This window comes from Diadema antillarum, unplaced genomic scaffold (assembly GCF_040938485.1).
Source record: "Diadema antillarum isolate AM-2024a unplaced genomic scaffold, OU_Dant_1.0 seq00000460_RagTag, whole genome shotgun sequence".
Taxonomy (NCBI): Eukaryota; Metazoa; Echinodermata; class Echinoidea; order Diadematoida; family Diadematidae; genus Diadema; species Diadema antillarum.
In genome coordinates this window covers 3385973-3408568 of record NW_027271431.1, presented here as the reverse complement: position 1 = coordinate 3408568, position 22596 = coordinate 3385973, and the positions used below count along the sequence as shown (strand labels likewise).

Below are 22596 nucleotides of genomic sequence, written 5' to 3'. Positions count from 1 at the left end.
GATTTTAATCATGAATTCAGCCACTCACAAAATTGTTTTACAATCCCAATACCCATACACAGGAAATTATGCTGTAGGCTTTAATTTATTCAAACATTCTTGATAGTAGACCATGTTTATTCATCTGTGTGATTTTTAAAGGAGGTTGTATTTTTGTAAAACAACTTGTATGTTTAATTTCTATATCACTGTGTGATGTTAGTTGCTTATGTACATTTGTATGATAATTACACATATACCTAGTGATAAAAGTTGTGATTAGAATAAGCAGTATTAAAAAGCTTGGACATCAGTTGAAAGTTTGGATTCAGGAAAAGTATACATTTTAGATTATAGCCATATGAAATGGCATCATCTGCATACTGGTATGTGTTGTAATGGTCATTGCAGTTCTTATACCATGGTATTACTCTTGCATTTGAGACCGTATTTGTTTTATTACTAGAGCTGTATGTGCAGAAGTTTCTCATATGTCACATTTTGTGAAGAAAAATGTAAGTGGCCGATAGATACTCAGCTTATGATAATAATGGTCATTCCATTTGTCAAGAGCTCTGAAGTGGACAGTGGTATTTCTTTCATAGAAATCAAACAATACTCTATCTCAGTCAGTTAGTGCGCATAAGGTAGTGTGCATAACAAACAAAGCAGTGTCATGCAATTACCCATCGATGTTACAGTCAGTAAAGGAATAATGCAAATTCAGCTTCCCATTGAATCTAATATAGGTGATTTGAAATGTCATAAATTCTTTACCATTTCTACAATTCTACTCAGATTTTGATGTTAATTCTAAATATGCATCACTTTTTAGAATTGTAGATACCTGTAACTTCATCAGGATAGAATTCTCTTTGAGTAACACTGGTTAATTTTTCTGAGGATTATTTTGTAATTTTGTTTTCTTCTGCTCAGCAACAAGTCCGAAACATTCGACATAGAGTTGAAGCGGAACATCGCCTGTGTGGCGCTCTCACCAGATGGACATACTGCTGTTCTTGTGGATACAGGTTTGTTCATCTTGATTATCTGCTGTATTATTATTATTATTATTATTATCATTATCATTATTCTTTGTCCCCGCCGTACGAGTTCGAGCAGGGGACTATGAAACGGGCTCCATACGTGTGTGTGTCCGTGTGTGTGTCCGTCCGTGTGTCCGTCCGTGTGTCCGTCCGTGTGTGCGTCCGTGTGTGATCAAAATCTTCAATTTGCTACTTCTCTGTCATTTATGAGCCAATTTTGATTCTGTTTGCTTTATATGATAGCACTACAAGGGAGCTTTGAAACTTCTACACAGAATTTCAGTCGTGACCTTTGACCTTGACCTTTGACCTATATTGTACATTTTGCTACAAAATGCTACTCCTTCGCCATTTCTAACCCGATTTCGATTCTGTTTGCTTTATATGATGGCACTAGGTGAGGGCTTCAAAACTTCTACACAGAATTTTGACCTTTGACTTCTTTGACCTTTGACCTTGATTTTTGACCTATATTGTACATTTTGCTACAAAATGCTACTCCTTCGCCATTTCTAACCCGATTTCGATTCCGTTTGCTTTAGGTGATGGCACTAGGTGAGGGCTTCAAAATTTCTACACAGAATTTTGACCTTTGATTTCTTTGACCTTTGACCTTAATTTTTTGACCTGTATTGTACATTTTGCTACAAAATGCTACTCCTTCGCCATTTCTAACCCGATTTCGATTCCGTTTGCTTTAGGTGATGGCACTAGGTGAGGGCTTCAAAACTTCTACACAGAATTTTGACCTTTGATTTCTTTGACCTTTTGACCTTGATTTTTGACCTATATTGTACATTGGCTACAAAATGCTGCTCATTTGCCATTTCTAACCCGATTTCGATTCCGTTTGCTTTGTGTGATGGCACTAGTAGAGGGCTTCAAAACTTCTACACAGAATTTTGACCTTTGACTTCTTTGACCTTTGACTTCGATTTTTTTACCTATATTGTACATTTTGCTACAAAATGCTACTCCTTCGCCATTTCTAACCCGATTTCGATTCTGTTTACTTTATGTGATGGCACTAGGTGAGGGCTTCAAAACTGCTACACAGAATTTTGACCTTTGACTTCTTTGACCTTTGACCTTGATTTTTGACCTGTATTGTACATTTTGCTACAAAATGCTACTCCTTCGCCATTTCTAACCCCATTTTGATTCCGTTTGCTTTATGTGACGACACTAGGTGAGGGCTTCAGAACTTCTACACAGAATTTTGACCTTTGACTTCTTTGACCTTTGACCTTGATTTTTGACCTATATTGTACAATGGCTACAAAATGCTACTCCTTCGCCATTTCTAACCTGATTTCGATTCCGTTTGCTTTATGTGATGGCACTAGATGAGGGCTTCAAAACTTGTACACAGAATTTTGACCTTTGATTTCTTTGACCTTTGACCTTGATTTTTGACCTATATTGTACATTGGCTACAAAATGCTGCTCATTCGCCATTTCTAACCCGATTTTGATTCCGTTTGCTTTGTGTGATGGCACTAGTAGAGGGCTTCAAAACTTCTACACAGAATTTTGACTTCTGACTTCTTTGACCTTTGACCTTGATTTTTTTACCTATATTGTACATTTTGCTACAAAATGCTACTCCTTCGCCAGTTCTAACCCGATTTCGATTCTGTTTACTTTATGTGATGGCACTAGGTGAGGGCTTCAAAACTGCTACACAGAATTTTGACCTTTGACTTCTTTGACCTTTGACCTTGATTTTTGACCTGTATTGTACATTTTGCTACAAAATGCTACTCCTTCGCCATTTCTAACCCCATTTCGATTCCGTTTGCTTTATGTGATGACACTAGGTGAGGGCTTCAGAACTTCTACACAGAATTTTGACCTTTGACTTCTTTGACCTTTGACCTTGATTTTTGACCTATATTGTACAATGGCTACAAAATGCTACTCCTTCGCCATTTCTAACCTGATTTCGATTCCGTTTGCTTTATGTGATGGCACTAGGTGAGGGCTTCAAAACTTCTACATGGAATTTTGACCTTTGACTTCTTTGACCTTTGACCTTGATTTTTGACCTGTATTGTACATTTTGCTACAAAATGCTACTTACGGCGGGGACATATATTACGCACCGCGTAATTTCTACTTTTCCTTGTTATTGTTATTATTGTCTCTGTTGTCACAAGATATCACATTAATTATATAATAATTAAATAATAATTGATAATAATAATAATAATAGTAATTATTATTATTATTATTATTATTATTATTGTTGTTGTTATCATCATCATCATTATTGTTTATTTATTTATTCATTTATTCGGCTTTTAATCTCAAATATTAAAATTACGTAATACAAAATCAGGACATACAATGAGGAGTTGCGGATGTACAAGGTTAGCCAGCCCGGGTCTGGAAAGCTGGAAAGAGCCACCTAAATGACTTGGGCTCTCAGGCCATCCTCTCCAACCCACCTGGTGCACCCTATACATAAAGGTCATTACCCAATATGAAAAAAAAAAAATCATTAAGAGGCACAAAAAGAAATAAAGAATCTAAACAACTGTTTCATTATAAATAGCAAATTAACATGTGGAACTTTCAATCTTTAGAAAAAAAATCTTCAGAATTAAAAAAAAAAGAAATATATGATTTCACGCTCTTGCTACCATATTTTTTTTTTATATTCAAGACTGTGTCCTCAAAAGAGACGTAAGTTAAACTTAAAAGTGCAAGTTGGTCATTCATACTACAGAGTCCCACACATTCACTGTAGAAAGTTCAGAAAATGCAAACAACTTTTCAAAGTAATGGAAAAATTTGATATTTTGTTCCAGTTTTACTGTAACTGCAAGGCTCTTTGTGTATTGTGATTACGATGTGTGTTTGTACTGACGCTGCCATACTATCTGTGTGCGCTGAATATTGCTACATGACTGCACGTGATGTTTGACCCGTGAAGTCCCAGAAGCCACACTTGTGTGGTTTGGTTCTTTTTATTTTGATCTCTGCTACTCATTGTTAGCCTTTCTTCAGGGAGAGAGTGAAAGCTCCTCTTTTGTTCAAGGCCTTTTTAGCTCATGCGTGAGTGCTTGTTTCGGTGACAGAATTTCAAAAGCCATTTGCCATTAGACTTTGAATGATCCTTTCTTAGTTCAAAAGATTACTGTTCCTAATTCTCTTGCAAATGAGCTAATTTTTGTAAACCTTTTTTTTTAATCATTTGCAGATTTTAATGTGTTTAGCCTGTTCCTTGTAATATTTCTCCAAATGAAGGTATCTTGTGAAATTTGCAGGTGATGGGATGACACTTTCTACAGCAGAATTCTCGCGTGATTCAGTGAATGAATGTCTATCCTTGATCATGTTCATATTTCATTTCACAGAAGGAGAAGCCCTGTTGTGTAGCCTTATTAGCAAGTCCGTCCTGCATCATTTCAACTTCAATGGACGAGTGGAGAGCGTCAAATACAGCCCCAATGGAAAGTGAGTCCCTTTTGAATGTGACCTTAGTGGGGGGGGGGGGGGGGGGTGGGCAGTTCACTAAGGGGTTACCCTAAATACAAACATTACATAGATAAGACAGTTCATCCACTGTTTGAGTAATGCATTTCTGTAAGTTAGATTGCTTCAGTATTCACTTTTTTTGATGAAATTATTCTGCAATTTTCATGGGAGTTTGCATAGGTATGCTAGCGTTTAGCATGATGTTTAGTGTGTATGTATGCCTGATGCATGTGTGTACAAAAATGGAAGTCAGTATTAGTTATGCATCGAAAAGAACTGCAGAGGAACCTGTGCAACTTTGATGGTACCAATACAAATCCACAGTAAAGTAAGCTGAGGTGTGTTAAACAAAGTTTTTGAGCTGTACTTCCTTTATGAAACCGGATTTCAGGTTCCGTGTAATTTAACTCTTTGCATAAAAAACCTTAGACTACCAGATTGATTCTGCAGATGCTGAATACAAAGTAGTTTGCAGTACAGGTAGCTTTGACCCTTTTCGTCTTGCTTTACCCTTGTAATTTTAATGTCAGTGGCCTTTTCTCTGTTTGTTTGTTTGTTTGTTTTCATGCAGACTCAACTTTCTAAGTCTAAAGTCACGATCTACCACATATAGAAGTATTTAATATAAGATTCTGAAATTCAAAAGTTTCAACAGTGTTTATAGATAGTTTGAATCTTTGCTACCTTCAGGGCGTTTTTCTGATTTGGCCTTTATAAAGTGGCTAATCAGATTCATGAACGTATCAAACACACAGGTTAACACAGATCCTTGTCAAATATTCTTTGTGCTGTGGAAAGCAGGTATGAGTGCAAAGAAACAATAACTGACTCCAGCCTCAACCAGGTCTATGAAGGACCAAATCCTTTAATTCACTTTTAGTAAAAAAAAAAGCCAAAAAACAAACAAACAAACAAAAAACCACCATGAAGCTCAAACTTGTTGCTTCTTGTTGTTGTTGTGTTTGTTTTACTTTTTCGGGGGGGGGGGGGCAATATTCAAGTGCATCTGTATTCATACAATAGTATACAATGCAGGGACACAAAAATTGGTATTGTACTTGAATATGCACTAAAACTCACACTTGGGGGGAAAAAGGTGTTCATGTCATATTGGTAAAAATACCTGCCGCCAAGCCTGTGCAAGGTGATTAGGCATATGGTTCAATTTCCATGATTACCAGTACCTCTCATACCACTACCATTGTCACTTGTGGTGTTACAAGCTGTAGTACAGCATTCCGTCATGCAGGAAACGTGATGAGAATCATGACAGGATACGCAGAGGGGTCAGCTCCGTTCCTCACGCTTACAAAGGCCGATGGAGGAAGCGCTCTCTTCCTCCCGCACTGATTTCATTTTGTTGTGTGTTGTGTTTTTTGTTTCCTTAACATAAAATTGATTACTTTTAGGGTGATGCACTGTTCCAGGCCTCGAAATAGGATTTTGGAGGGGCACGGCCATTTAGAAAAGGGCACTTTTTCCAAGAGGCCAGGGCACTTAAGTCAGTCAGTGGGGCACCAAGGCCACATTGGAAAGGGCATGTTTGGTGTTTATGAAAAAAAAAGAAGAAAAACAAACCAAGAAAAACAAACAAACACACACACACACACACACAAAGTGCAACACACAACAAAAACCCCTTCCCTACAGCTGTAACACATTCCCGATCTCCGCGTTTCTATCAGTGAAACAACATTTTTTTAAACAGGAATAAAACAACAGTAGGTATTGATTGAAACTCAACACCCTTTCAGGCCAGCCAGGCTGCCATGAAACTTCAAAGCACATTCCGACAGCTGGCTGGCAAAACCACAAGGCAAAGGAATTTGCGTGCGCGTGTAGATTGCTATGATAAGTCTGTGACAGACAGTTCATGACCTCCAAGAATGCGCCAGTACGGGCAGTTTCTTCTGTTGATTGGTCTCTCTCTCTCTCCACCCCTCCCCATTCCCCTGTCTGGCACACCTTGGCATCGTGGGATTTTTCTTTTTTTCTTGGTGAACTTGGGAGTTCACTCTTCACTACTCTCTGAATATGCGCTGCCTAGCTAGTACATAAAGAATTATACTCGCGGCCGCTGCGCTGCGGAGGCAGTCGGGACGGTAAAAGCCGGTCGGGCGTACATGTAGGTACACGTCGTCTCGTATCACTCGGAAAGATACTTTGAGTTTGAATCAGATATATCGGGACGCGAGTGAACTGAAGGTATGATATTTGAGATCAGGAAAGTTGTTCAAGCTTATTAAAGAGACTTTGAGAAAGGGCATATCATACGTCATAAATAATAACTTTCATTCTAAAAGGGCACCACGGCCCCAAGAAAAAGGGCACATTTTTTTTTGGCTGTAACTTTGATCAAAAAACAAAAGGCATTGCGGCCAACGAGAGGGGCACCGACGGCCATGGCCGTCGGTGGCCGTCGGTTAATTCGAGGCCTGCTGTTCAATGTTGTTGTTGTTTGTGGCTCTGTATTGAATGTATATTTGTATGTGTTTGTGCCAAAGGGAAATGTGTGGTTAGGGTAACAGTGACAGCTCATTGAGTGGGAGGAATGCTATGACTGGAAATACAGATATGAATAGTGATATGTTGCCGCTTGTCTTCATGGAAGCAAAGTGAGGAAGCTGAGTCTATGTGACTCATGGATCAATGGGAGTTAAAGAAGTTTATTGATGGCAATATGATGTACAGAAGTTCAAATGTAACATTTGGTGGGGGAATGCTTGCAGTTGATTGAGTGATTATTAGTGCTTGTAGCTAGTGCCCTTCTCTGTACTCTGTAAATGAGGTCAGCCTCTATGGATGGATACAGGACCTTGAGTTACTGCATAGCAAACCCTATCCAATGACCCATGGCAAATGAATATGTCTCATATTAGGAAGCAACATATGAAATTGATATACAGATTGATCAATTAGTTGATCAACCCATCCTTACATATCTGCAATGCCAATGGTGAGATGTAATTACAAGATGATAGTGTTCTTTTGGTTTTGCTTTGTGTCGGGAAAGAGAAAGATCACTGATATAGGGTGACGGTTAGTAATCTCACTATCGGGTTCTTGTGCTAGTGTGACTTTGAATAGCACACAAAGTCACATCGTCAGAACCTTTTACATACTGCTGTATATTATTTTGGTGATCTGTCAGACACAATGCAGTTATATGAACCAGAAATGGAGAAAAAGCATGTCCCAATCTTGTAGCAGTGAATGAAAGGAAATAAAAAGATGATATAATTCCTCTGAGTTGTATGTCAATTGTTTTAGTTGAAATACAGGGAGTAATCTGCCATGGAAAAAAAAAACACCTTCCTTTCTAGATTCTCTTTTTTTATTCCAGATTATTCACTTTTGCGAGATTGTGCTACACAATCTGATAAGGATCTCTCTTACAAAAACTACTTCCCTTTCTTAAAATGTGGTTGGCTACTGTTTTTGTACATATGTGATATAAATGATTTTAGTACCCCCTCCCCGAAAAAAATTTGCTTCAATGTTTGTCTATTACGAAGCATCAGTATATGCAGGGTTCCACATTTGTGGTGGTCTGTTGGCCAGGGGCCACTAAAAAGTGATGTCGGGCCACCAAATTTCCAAAAAGGTCATCTTTTGGTGGCCCAATTGGGCAACCATTAAGATTCAGAATAGATTGATTCCTTTAAACTTGGGCCACCAAAATTTCAAATTCAAAGCATTTTAGTGGCCCAAACAGGCCACCACAGAAAAAACATTAGTGGTTAGTGTCAAACCCTGGTGTATGTATGCATTTCTCACTTAACCTTGAACTTTCAACAATAAGCATGATCTTGTCTTGTGTACGCAGGAGAATTGCCGCCACCAAGAAAGATGTGATCCTTGTCTACGATGCGCCATCTAGTGGCAGCAGAGAGTTTAACCCCCTGAGGCTCAACCGGACACTTAAAGGAGCATACGACAAGACCACCTGTATTGACTGGACATCAGATTCAGAGTAGGGTTTTATTTTGTTTTTCTAATAGAATTTGATTTAGGGGAATGACATGCTAACATATTGTCAAGCTGACACTAAGATTTAGATGAGTATGAATTCCTCAAAGCAGGATAAAGTGTTGATGTCACGAATAGTTTTATCATCTGATTGAAGAATTTTATGGACAGTGAATCTAAAGATAGTCACCTGATTGGGAAGTAGAACAACATGGAAGTAGTTGAGACTGTGTTGAACAAAATTGATAGATTAGAGAAGGAAATGAGTAAAAGATCTGTGTATAATCAGACCAAAATGTATTCAAGAAAAGTATGACTGTAATGAATATGAGTGCCAGCGTATGATATTTCATGCTAATAAGCCATTTCAATTACAATAATAGATGGGTTTCCTGAATAATAGCCCTCTTGCTTGAAGTCCACTTTAGGCTGAGAATGACCAGAGCTGTAAATTCTCATGACTGTGCATTTTTATATTGATTTCTCTCCTGGAAGGTATGTAATGAAAATGTTGTTTGAATGTTTATGTGTCTGTATTTAAATAAGGAGGCATTGGGGGGGGGGGGGGGGACATTTTCTGTTGAGAAAGAATGATACAAGTCACATGACAATTAAATGGCAGTTGACAGGTCTTAGTGTTCTCACTCTATGACCAATTTTGCTTGAACTTCTTTTCTTTTCAGTGTTTTTAAGTGCTCTCTCTTCAAACCGCAAGTCCGTCTTTAGTGTAGTTTGTTTCATTAGATTTTGTCAGTCTATGACAGGATGTGATGTGATATGAGAGCTAGGTGATGTACATCTTATGTGAGAGATACCTGTAGGGAGTAGTACTGAAATGCTCAAAAAGAAACAAACAAACAAAAAAATGTGCATGAGAGATTGTTGACCTAGGAGCAAAGACTGGCATGATTTTTGCATGCTTATGCTTCTTTTGTACCCATCCTACTTCAGAGTCCTTGCCGTGGGATCAAAGGATATGAGTACACGCGTTTATGCTGTGACGGACAAAGACCAGCTAGTCATCTACGGCCTGGGTGGCCATCAGGACAAGATTGTTGCGTGTTTCTTTGAGGAAAACTCACTGGATGTATCCTTTCAAGCCAATGACCACATTCAACAATTGTCATATGGGAGACTGCAGCATTTGTCCTCCACAGAGCATACTGTAAAAGTGGATATTTTCCAGCTACTAATTTTTCATGCTCGGCGGGGTAAGAAGAGTTTCGCATGTTTTTGATCCTGCGGAATCAAGACATCAACTACTGGAACATATGGCAAGCAAAAATATTCGCATGCTTTTATTTTCGTGCTGGTTTCTGGTTGCGCAAAATGCATGAAAATTTCAACACCGTGAAAATTTCCACTTTTACAGTACACATTTTTTCATTTATACAGGCTTGAGCTGTCTTCTTTTGGTGTGCAATGTACTGTGAGCCAAGAATGTGAACTCTTGAACAGCTTTTTGGTTGTTTACAACTTTTCTCTTCCATAATATGGTGTCCAACAGTTATCATACCACACTGTCTGCGTACTGGGTAGAGCTTGGACTACCTTCAGATACACACAATTGAAGAGTTTAAAAGGCAGTAATTGTGTGATTGAAGCATCATGGTTTCTGTGGTTAAACAAATCTCAGTATTTTTATCAGACAAACTACTGTGATTCAAAACAAACAGTGCCTTTCTTGTGACTCTTTGCAGGAATGTTAAGCAAAAAATTAGAAATGCATGACATTAGAAAAAAAAATCAATCCACACAAGTTTTCATAGTTACTGTTTGTAATCTTTACAGGAGGAACTCCAGTATTATGTGTAAAGGTGTTGATGTCATGGCCAGCTTATGATGGTCTCTGTTTTCTCCAGAGAAAGATCCTTGTGTTACATCTTATTCTCTTACTTCTACATGAGACTACACTTAGAAACTGTATTTGTGTCACTCTGCATGCATAAACTAAAATGCAATTTACGAGACAGTAGTCTCTAATAAGAATAAATGCCATGACTTCTCCTTAACTTGCTGACCATCAGCTCTTCACGATGTGTCGGAAGGGCAGGCTGAATGTTTGGGAGAGCGATATCGACCTCGAAGACCTGCGGCCAGCGCAGGAGAAATATCGCCCCCATCATCCCAGAAAGAGAATGAGAGTGGAGAGGAAAGATGGAGAAGATGAGGAGGAAGAAGATGAAGATAAAGGACCAGAGAAGAAGGAGGAGGAGGAGAAAGGAGGAAGGAAGAACAAGATGACATACAAAAGAGTTGCAAAGTAAGATTTTTTTTTTTTGTAATGATGGTTTGTATGTTTGCTTTGTCTTTGCAAAGTTTAATTACTTTACCAGGTTTGATATGAATTTTGTTATCTGTTATTCCGTTCCTCCAACAATTCTCTGAGAGCCTTCATTGCCCCCAAACGGGATTCTTTTTACTAGTCGACAAAGAACTGGACAGGTTGGTAATCACTGTGTACAAAACCAGTCAAGTAGTACTCTTTCCATGGTCGACTGCATGTGCCATAGAACAATGCAAAATATTGATCGGACATGAGATATGAATAGAGTATGCACTGATGGGCTCTCAAACTATTTTGTTATACAGTAAAAGGGCACCTGAATGGGGTCGGTGAAAGTTAAAATCTTGTGAGCTCAGCCTTGAGGGCTACATACGTTCTCATACCAGTTTTATAGCAAAACAAGTGTACAAATGTATGACTACATTGAAAAAAGGAAGATTAGACCAACAAATGCAGTTTTGATACAGAAAAAACAGCAGATATTGATAGAAGAAACTATAATCTTTTGAATGAAGTCATTTTTATGGTCAGCATAACATAAATAAACATGAGTTTAGGCCATGAATGCAGACACTTTTGTCTACAATTTGGGAACGAGGTATATCAGGTTTCTGTATGGAATGGGGTAATATTTTGGTGTGGTGCCAATAGCCATCTGCAAGTGCAATTTGTGAAACCTGATGGGATTTCTCCAAGAATTATTCCTGACACTTGAGTCTTATTTGAATTGGGTGGATGCTTTGGAGGGAAGCCAATTTATGGATGACAGTGGTGTGATTGTCATCTGTAATCGTAGTCTTGTCTACGTATCGCAGGCATTTCTTCAACAAGGAGGGCCACTTCAACAACCTGACGTGCGCCGACTACCACAAGAAGAACCACATACTTGTCGTCGGGTTTGCGTCTGGTCTCTTCCACATCCATGAGATGCCGGACTTCAACCTCATCCACACACTCAGGTAAGCCGCGCAGAGTTTTGTCATTGTCGTAAGCCACCACAAAAGTCGGATTGACCGTCAACAGTACTCTGCTCTATTGTACATCCTTACCAGGGGGGGTTTCATAAAGCTGTTCTTAAAGTTACGAACGACTTAAGAGTGACTGGTGATCACTTCTTGTGCTGTATTATTGCAATTCTGATAAGTATACCACATCAGAATGTGTTTCAGTCATTCTTAAGTCATTCTTAAACTTTAAGAACAGCTTTATGAAACACCCCCCAGGGCACCTTTCTCAGCTGATTCTGGGGGAACAAGCAGTTCACCAGAATGTGACATCCATACTGAAATGACTAGGTGTGAACATCAGCAACTAATTGTTGAGCTATTAGAAGTTGGCTAATGAGTTACTCTACAGTGCATTTTGGTTTGTGGATGCAACAAACCATTAATAAACAACCACAAAAACAAATCATTTTCAACAATCAGTGTAGTAGATTTGAAGACACTACTTTCCTACCCCAGTTGAGTGTTTGTGCCACTGCACCACCAATGTGTAATCTGATACTAGTATTGCTCATCTCATATGGCCTGAAACTGTGCTGAAATTCAGTTTGTAGCACAAAGTAAGCCAGCATTCCACAGCCTCCCACTCTTTTGATAAACTGATTCTGTGGAGCATTCAAATTCCATGCATGCTTTTGTTCACAAAAGATTGCCTTAACAACAACAAATCTTGCTGGAGACTTGCCCCAAGTAGCTTCAACTGCAGAATGCTATTCAAGTGAATTCCTGCATAGAAACTTTCATTTGAGGGAACATGTGATGAAATAACAGGTTCGCCACTAGATTGTAGGAAAAGAAACACATGAATTTGAATGCATTACAGAAATGTTCTATCAAGTGTGATATGCTACATTTTGTTTTGATATGAAATTATATGAATTTTTAGCTCACCTGAGCCGAAGGCTCAAGTGAGCTATTGCGATCGCTCTTTGTCCGTCGTCCGTCGTGCGTAAACTTTTACATTTTCATCTTCTTCTTGAGAACCCCTTGACCGATTTTCACCAAATTTGGCAGGTAGTATCCCTCCCTAGGGAGATAGGATCTCAATTTGTTCAAGTGGGCACCATACCCCACCTGGGGGGCCCCCAGAGGGGCCAAACCCCCCAAAATTAAGGAATCTTTAAAAATCTTCTTCTCTAGAACCAAAAGTGATAGAGCCAAGTTAATATTATGAATTAGTACATTGATGACCGTAGTTTCAAGTTTATTCATGGCGGAATCAGGGGTGCCCCCCTGGGGACCCAGGGAGGGGGGTGGGGAGGGGTCCTAATGGGGCCCAAATTGTACATTTTCATCTTTTTCTTGAAAATGCAATTTTGAATTTTCACCAAAGTTGGCAGGTAGCATCCCTAGGGGGAAAGAATCTCATTCCCATCAAATGGGCACCATGCCCCACCTGGGGGGCCCCAGGGGGCCTAAATTTGGACTGGAATTGTAAATTTTCATCTTTTTCTTGAAAACCCTATCACTAATTTTCACCAAACTTGGCAGGTAGCATCCCTAGGGGGATAGAATCTCAATTCCATCTGTGCCCATGCCCCACCTGGGGGGCCCCAGGGGTCCCACCCCCCCCCCCTCCTGTAACGAATCTTTACAGGTTTTCTCTAGAACTGGAAGTGATTGAGCTAAGTTAATACAATGAGTCAGTATATTGATGACTGTTGTCTCAAGTTTGTTCATGGGAGAATCAGGGGTGCCCCCCACCCCTTGGGACCCAAGGAAGTGGGATGGGATGGGGGGGGGGGGGTCCAAATGCGGGCCTACCCAATGTTCATCTTCTTGCTGAAAACAACATAATGGATTTTCACCAAACTTGTCAAGTATAAGCATTCCCATAGGGATAAGATCTCAAAGTGTTTGAATGGACACCATACTTTCCTTGGGGGCCCCAGTGGGTCCAAACCTAAATTAATGAATATTGAATAATATTTTTCTCTAGTTCTAATCAAAAGTGATGGGGCTTTTAGTCTTTTTTCCCAAGCTGCATAATCCAACATTCTATAAAGTACAGTGTACTTGGTAGGTATTTTTACCAGTGTGATGGAGTAAATGGACACCATGCCCCTATTCTCAAAGCTACCCCCACCATAAGTTTCCAATGTTCTCAGGTAAGAGTCTGCAAGAAAGCATGGAAGGTGAACTTGCGATACTCAGGTGAGCGCGTGACCCCCGGGTCTCTTGTTTTGTAACCTCTACCATACCACAGCATATCCAGCCAGAAGGTGGCGTCGGTAGTCTTCAACTCACCAGGGGATTGGATCGCCTTTGGCTGTACGGGCATCGGTCAGCTGTTGGTGTGGGAGTGGCAGAGTGAGAGCTACGTGCTGAAGCAGCAGGGACACTTCAACAACATGACTTGCCTGGACTACTCGCGGGACGGCATGCTCATCGTTACCGGGGGCGACGACGGGAAGGTACAGGAGATGATGATGATGATGATGACGATGATGATGATGATGACGATGATGATGATGATGATGATGATGATGATGATGACGAGGATGACGAGGATGATGATGATGACGATGATGACGACAATGAAGATGATGATGAGGAGGAGGAGGTGGAGTAGTGAGGAAAGGGAGAGGAAATGAGTTTAGCGAGGGAAAGAAAGAGTGAAGAAGAGAGAGAAATAAGGAAGAGACTGGAAGAAGAGAGAAAGAGATCAAGTGGAAGAGAGGAGAGAGAAAGAAAAGATAGAGAGAGATTTTGAAAAAGAGAAAAGAGGTTAGGAGTAATATTTCACAATACCTTAGGCATACCATAACCAGCAGTGTTGTGCAGACTTGTGCCATGAATAGTAGAAGATAATCTGTATATGTCTATGTGTGCTTCAAAGGAAAACTACTGTTAAGTACTGTAATAGTGGAAATTTTCGCGGTGTTGAAATTTTCACGCATTTCGCGCAATGAGAAGCTAACGCGAAAATAAAAGCACGCGAATATTTTTGGATGCCATATGTTCCAGTACTTGATGTCTTGATTCCGTGGAATTCAAAACACGCGAAAATCTTCTGACACGGCCAAGCGCGAAAAATTAGTCGCGTGAAAATATCCACTTTTACAGTAGTAGTGATTTTGATTACTGATATGTATAGTTATGATAGCTTTGCAATAGTCCAACCAACAGAATCTCATCTTGGATAAAGTATTAAATCAGCGATTAAAATCTCATGCTATGTAAAGTCACATGAGTTATTCAAAATGCTCTCATTAAGTCAAAACTCCCTGAACCCATTGAAAAAGGGCTGATTTTGCTACAACACATATTTCCCATAGACACTTGCCCAAGTAAACATGGGACTCATCCTCAATGAATTAAGAGGAAATATTTAATGAAGTTGCGCATTGATTTTTTTTTGTTGTGTCAAAGGTCAAACTATGGAACACATCCAGTGGCTTCTGCTTTGTGACCTTCAGCGAACACACGTCGGGAGTAACGGGTGTGACCTTCAACCAGGCAGGGAAAGTGGTTGTGTCCTCGTCGCTGGATGGGACAGTCCGGGCATTTGACCTTCACAGGTATGGGGAAACTTTTGCATTGACAGCATTCGTAGATGATTGTACTCCATATTCTATGGTGATATTATTTCCACAAGTATTACTTGTTTCCTTTGTGGAACAAGAAAGGGGTGGTTCCCATGTGTCTGTCACTCACTTTTCAGCATTTGAAATTGCAAATAGCTCCCAACTCATGAAATACACAAAAAATAAAAATCCTGCAAAATGTATGGATTATACAGTATGCTGTTTGAAAAGTCAACAAGGCCATTATTATGAAAGTCAGAAATAGATCAAATGCAATGTAGGCTGCAGCTATAGCACTCCTCTCTCATTGATATTCTTTTCACTCTCATTACAACCTTGAAGATGAGATTAACACGATCAACCGCACAGGCTTTTTTTCTCTTGACATTCAACGATAGCAAAGCCACAACACCACCAATCATCTAGGAGGAAACGACAAAATGCAACTTCATTCCCTCGAGCGCCATTTGTGCAATCTCTTTTTCTCTAGAAGCTTCTCACCAAGTGGGTTTCTTTGAATGAATCATGCATACATTAATTTACATATATACATATTCATGACACTCTCTTGTCAACTTGTTTCTCCGCCAGATACCGCAACTTCCGAACCTTCACCTCCCCCCAGCCAGTCCAGTTCTCTTGTGTGGCAGTGGATTCAAGCGGCGACATCGTGTGTGCCGCGGGGCAGGATGTCTTTGAGATATTCATGTGGTCTATGAAAACAGGCAGATTGCTTGAGGTATTTAGAGTTGTTATACTAAGTTTTTAACACAAATTGTTTCCTTTGGAATTCTGTGTTGTCATATTAAGGATACATCTTCAACCATTAGTTACTTCTAAGTCAGAGCTTTTGTAGAAAAATTACCAGCACTGGGCAGAAACATGCTTTTACAGTATGATTGGATTTTCACTCCAGATTAATCTAATCGTAGCATCTTCATTGGTGGCAGGGCGCTGTCAGAGCATGTCCAGTATTTGGATACCCGCACAATGTAGGGATATATGATGTTTCAATTTGAGAGTATGCACATAACGCAGCCCTGTGCCATGATAGTCCTAAGAAAACGTTCAGACTGCAAACCCCAGTTGTCATGATAGAAGCTTTGATATAGACTAGTTTTTCACTTTAAACAGTATGGACTTTAAGAGTTGTGACATATACTGACTGGGTGATGTCAATGCCTTTTCATCCTTTTTTTTTGCTGTAAGAGGCCAAATCAACTCAGCATATGCTGTAAATATATGCATAATTGTCAAATCAATATGTATATAATCCATATATATACTTCTACCATTGAAATCAATGCTTAAATCACTGTTATAGTATCCTATATATATCCACCATATCATATGCGCATTTGATTGAGATGCAGACAGTGGTATCAAATGTTGCATATATCTTTCTTTTTTTTTCAATACCTGGTGTACTCTGAAACAAGAACCCTGTAGTAAAAATTGAGGGGGTTTGAGTATTATGTCTTCATTCAAGGAAACAGGCCACAATTGTCATCAAAATAACAATAAGCCACAGCAAGAATGGGGAAGGGCTAAGGTCTATAGACAAAGTCTGAATTAATCCACTCCCACTGTTGCAAATCCCTTGCTCTGTCCAGATCCTGGCTGGTCATGAAGGACCAGTCTCCGACCTCAGCTTCTCTCCCAGCGGCTCCCAGCTGGCCAGTGCATCATGGGACAAGACGGTCCGCCTGTGGGAGGTCTTTGAGGGCAAGGGGGCGAGAGAGACACTGCGACTCACGTCTGATGGTGAGGAATAAACCCATGAACAATACCTTGTCGTCACCATATCATTGCGATTTGCTTGAAGTCTTTGCCTTGCCTAATAAAATTTTTATACTTTGCCTTAAGAGATGTTTAGTAGAAAAAAGGGCTGTGCATGTATAGATAAAAGCAGTGTTTTACTGCAAGTGATCAAGACTGATTCAGTAATCAAAGCACTGTCTACATACTATTGGCAAGTAAAATGAGTTTACAGTACATTACAATAATTACATTTGTATAAGGCTCTTAGAAAATATTGCATTGTTTCACAGCGCCTTATATCATCATGTCTATAGCACAACTGCTATATATACGTACACTCTACATGTATATCTATTTGATTCTCATACCCCAAACGATTTCAAATGTAGAACCAAATACAGCTTATCAAAATCAAAGCACCATTACAAAAAAAAAAACAACAAAAAAAAACCAACCCACATAGATTGTATTAAAGAGACAAAGGAAACGAGAACTCCCACCAGCTCCCGTACTTCTGTGCGGGGGTACGTGTGTTCTGTCAACATGGGGAACTGCATGTATGAACAGTACTCCATGTCAATTATCGAATTATAAAATTCATCTAGTGTGACACAAATGTGAGTTCAGAACTTTGCAAAAATGTTCTCTTGTACTACAGTCAAACCTGTCTATAGCGACCACCATCTATAGCAGCCACCTGCCATATATGCAACCACTAAACACATTTCTTCCAAAGAGAAAAGCATGTTGACGACCCTGTCTATAGCGGCCACTTGTCTACAATGGCCACTTTATTCATCTCCCTTGGGTGGCCATTTCTAACACATCCCTCTTTTTTTCTTTTGTCTCAATCAGCTTTGTGTGTGGCCTTCAGACCTGATGGTCAGCAGCTGGCTGTAGCTACACTGGACTTCCAGATCACCTTCTGGGATGTGGCCACAGCCACCCAGACCGGGTCCGTCGAGGGTCGGCACGACTTGGGCAGCGCAGGGGGCAAATCAGATCTAGTCACAGCAAAGACTGCCTCATCAACAAAGTAAGTTCCATCTTATCCATGCAAGACATTAAAAATAATCAATTTTAATTGATACAATGTTCCAGTACTTAAAGAACTAAACCAAGTTTTCAGTCCAACAGGAAAAGTCAACACTCTAAGTGGAAAATATTCCAGTACTTATGGAAATAACCCAAATTTGTCAATCTTAGAATGAATGAGTATTTAAAAGAATGCTAAGAATTTATATATGGATTTATTTGAAGTGCAAGGCTACCTATGTTTATGTTAACGCTAAGAAACAAAACAGCAGATTAAGTTTCATTGTCAACAACCGTAGAATAAAAAAGGTTGTCTTTTTTAATTGGCTAAGGTAGTGATGTCATGGCTTTGTAATATCCCAATCATCTGCACAGTAATCCTCACTAAATTTACCAGTAATCCTCACTAAATTTACCTGCTTGAAGTATGAAGTGAAAAATTATAAATGATATGCAGTCCATTATGTGATTGTTGATAACTTGGTAGTGATGTTAATAACTTAGCAGTGATTACTTGCCAAGTGTCACAGGCAGTTAGAAATTGCTAAATTATTGAGCAAAAACATTGATGTTCATGATGTACACGTGTATATTGTGTGCAAACCAGTAGGACAGTGGCAAAGTAATATGGTCCCCATCACTGCATCTGGTTGCATGAGTGGTAGTCTAGTGATGAAGAGTTCTGTTTTCTAAAAGCATTAAACTTCGAAATTAATACGTAACCCCCATTTAATGTCCGATTTTACTGGAACCTTCACTGTTCTGTTTGTCAGATTTAACTCGTTTTATTGAAGTTAATGTGAACATGGATTTGCGCTTCACTTCAAACCATTCTTGAGAATGAGCATGGGTATTAATGCTACATTTTCTCCGTTTTGCATGCTCAATTCTCCTTAAATTGGCAATGTGTGACATCATAGCTGTACTTTAGTGGCAATAAGAAAGTCAACACTTCCCCAATGTGCTCAGAGACCCCCTGAAATTGCACTGTTCCCTTAAATAACCACTACATCAAAAGTTTGTTCGGGTTAGCAGGGGATAAATTTCAGACTTGAATTTGATTAGCAATTTCAGCTGATGAATAATATTTTAAAATGGTATCCTGTACTTTACTATGGTAGAGAATTGCAGCACAAGTTTGTGTAGTGGTTGTAAAAAAAAAAATGCACAGTGAATTGTGGTGCAGTACCAGGAAAATTATTCCCTGAGTTATAGAGGGCTGGATGGATAGAGAAATACTGTGATATTTCATGGAATGCAGGTACAGTGTTATAGTGTCATGTGATTTGGAAAATTCAACCTTCATTCTATCTTATCGTGCTGATAGGATGTCTGATTTCTTATCGTCAGATATAATCAGCCTTGGCAACACTGTATTCTCAGTGTGTGGCGATAAGTGCAGCCTAGATTTCCTTTTTGCATTGATATCTTTCTGTGATGCCAGTAGATATGATATCAGAAATAACCACAGTAGATTTGACATCACATGTAAAATTACACATCAGTGGCATTGTCACTAGTACAACTGCAGCATAACATAATCACTTTATTTGGATTACTGCAATTGATTAGAGCAGTGCAGTATATGGAAGTGGTGTTTTAGGGGAGTAAATTGCAGTAGTAGGCCCTAGGGCATACATATTCCTCTATAATTCGGAACATGTACAGTAATGCAATTTCTAAGAGGCTCAGTTCCAGGAATGGCAGACCAAATCCTCCAAGACTGAATCTCACTCTCGGACTGGAGACTTTAAAGGTCCAGTTTACCTTTGGGAGCAGTGATTTCAAAAATATTCAAGATATCACATTTGATGCATATTTGTAGGTCTGTTGTATCACAAAACATCCTACCATATAAAATTTTGCAATAAAGACTAAAATATGAGGAGATATCAGGATTTTTCTCAATAAACCATAACTGTATACGGTTTAGTCTGGAAGCATTCTTATTATAACTATTGTTCACATTTTGCGTACTTAACAATACTTAACATCGATTATACAGATTCAAATTTTTACAGTGGTTGTTTCTATCCCTAGCTCACATTTTAAAGCACTAATGTTTGGTTTTTGTTTCATCTGCAAATGGTAAATTATGCCTTTAAGAATTTGGTTTTGTGATGCAGAAGGAATGCTTGGTTTCTATGATGACAAATTATATCCATAATGCACAACGCTTTGTCTTATATTTGCTAGACTGTTGCTCATCTTTGAAAAAGTAACAGTTGATGGGTGCAATCTGCATAAACCAAATATTTAAAGTAAAAGAAAAATGAAAGCTTGCACCAGGTGAATAGATTCTCAATTAAACTTTCAAACTTGAATCTATAATCGCGATAGCAGCTTGTCCATGAAGCTATTAAAACTGGGATGGTTGGGCAATGTGACACTAGGTGACATTGTTCAAAGCAGAGTATGTGACAGTGAAAAGCAGTTGTATATACAGTAAAAAGATGAGTGTGCAAGTAAACTCCAGGGCTAGTTTTTGAGTAGTCTTGAGCCTACATGGTTATCATCACAACGTGTTGTAGGGGTTGATGTTGTGATTAAAAATAACAACAACAACAATTGACCCCATGGTCTCTGGCATCTCACAACCACCAAAGGTGCTTCCGGACGCTGTGCTACTCAGCTGACGGGTCGTGTGTGCTGGCGGCGGGAAAGTCCAAACATGTCTGCATCTACCACGTGGCCGAGCAGCTCCTGGTCAAGAAGTTTGAGATTACGGCCAACATGTCACTGGACGGGATGAAGGTGAGTTTTACACTTTCTCTGTCTTGGGGACAGGTCCCGCATCTCTTTCTTTTATTTGATATGCCTTGTCCGCCAGTTGGACTACTTAGCATGACAATGTCAGAATTTCAGGGCTTGGACATTTGTTCCAAGTTCATTGTGTTACTGCCAGCAACCAGGGATAGCCTGGTTGTAGTGCGGCTGCCCATAAAGTACACATAGAAGATGACAGGTTCGATTCTTGCTGGTTCATTTTCCAACATGTTTGTCAAAAATGTAGATCAGCAGTTGTGATCTTACAAATTTCATTTGTACAGAGGGCAGACAAATTGAAGAAAACTTTGAATACCTCTGGTCCTGACTAGTTTGTTCTCCCCAGCAGTATATTCCCACATTCTTTTTTTTTTTCTTGGATGTGTTAAGATATTTTCTTATCTCTTGTTATTGTTATTACCTCCACCAAGGAGGTTTGCATTGGTTGGTTTGTTTGTCTGTCTGTTTCTGTCTGTTTGCAAAATAACTAAAAAAGTTATGAATGGATTTGAATGAAATGTTCAGGAAAGTTTCAAGTTTCAAGTTTCAAGTTTATTTTCCACATCTTATAAAAAGAAAAATGAAATCAATGTGATTTCATGTGAGCATAACAAAAATGTTCACAGAAAAAAAAAAATAACAAAATAACGCACATGTATAAAAATCAGAGTTTGTGACTCGGGATATGTGGCGAGTGTGGAGGGGAACAGCAATAGGCCATTGACCTTTCAAGGCCGAACCCCATAGACAAAATAAAAAAAAGAGAGTCATTTAAGATAATGATATCATAATTAACAGTTATCAATTAAAGCATTACAGAATAATTAACAACAAGCACATAAAACAATTACAAGTACTAAATGCACTTACAGAGGACAAAATAAGACACAAATTACAAAACAAAAGCAGTCTACAAAACGGGACATTATGTAGCACTAAGCCAGATCGGACTACACATTTATACAATAATTTGAAATAAGCTGTAACTTATATTTTCTTCTGAATGATGCAAGAGATGGACTTTGTTTTAAATCAATGCTTAAACTGTTCCACAATTTTGGACCTAAAAATCTTATACTACTTCTTGATATCTTATGTCGGTAAAATGGAACGTACATATTGCACGAATTTTGGGTTTCATAAAAATTTATAGATCTATTAAATGCAAAGTAACGGCTGAAAATTTGAGGTAAATAACCTTTAGAGTGTTTATACATAAAACTGGCTACTTGAATCAAATAAACATCATTTACTTTGAGCATATTCAACTTCTTAAAAAGAAAATCAGTAGATGTTAAAAAAGATGAATTCGTTATAACACGGATTGCACGCTTTTGCAAGATATATACTCTATTCAATAAATACATTGCACATTTCCCCCATGCACAAATACAATATGAAATATGTGGTAATATCATAGTATTATATAAATTCACTAAAATGCACAGTGGTAAAAAACTTTTCATCCTGTTTAAAACACCAATAACTTTAGATATTTTACAAGATATATCATTGATGTGATATTTCCAACTCAAATGGTCATCAACTATGACACCTAAAAATTTAACATTCTGAGCCTCTGTTATTCTATTTTCATACAACATTATATTCAATGAACTAATATCTATTTTGACATTGTTTGGTCTGAATACCATATAAACAGTTTTTTCATAATTTATTGTAAGTTTATTGACTACAAACCAATCACACACCTTCTTTAGTTCAGTATTCAACAATGC

At 38.8% G+C, this 22596-nt stretch overlaps 1 protein-coding gene across 1 annotated transcript in view; it reads left to right on the top strand.

Annotated features, from left to right (window-relative positions):
* The window catches only part of LOC139733111 (periodic tryptophan protein 2 homolog), a 96394-nt gene that overhangs the window by 3876 nt on the left and 69922 nt on the right, over positions 1-22596 (top strand). Inside the window, exons 3-14 of the mRNA XM_071643958.1 lie at positions 916-1010; positions 4388-4487; positions 8335-8481; positions 9429-9564; positions 10505-10740; positions 11580-11723; positions 13975-14182; positions 15141-15289; positions 15887-16034; positions 16909-17059; positions 17912-18092; positions 20698-20845. Of these exons, the coding sequence (XP_071500059.1) occupies positions 916-1010; positions 4388-4487; positions 8335-8481; positions 9429-9564; positions 10505-10740; positions 11580-11723; positions 13975-14182; positions 15141-15289; positions 15887-16034; positions 16909-17059; positions 17912-18092; positions 20698-20845 (1843 nt within the window). The remainder of the gene's footprint in view (positions 1-915; positions 1011-4387; positions 4488-8334; positions 8482-9428; positions 9565-10504; positions 10741-11579; positions 11724-13974; positions 14183-15140; positions 15290-15886; positions 16035-16908; positions 17060-17911; positions 18093-20697; positions 20846-22596) is intronic.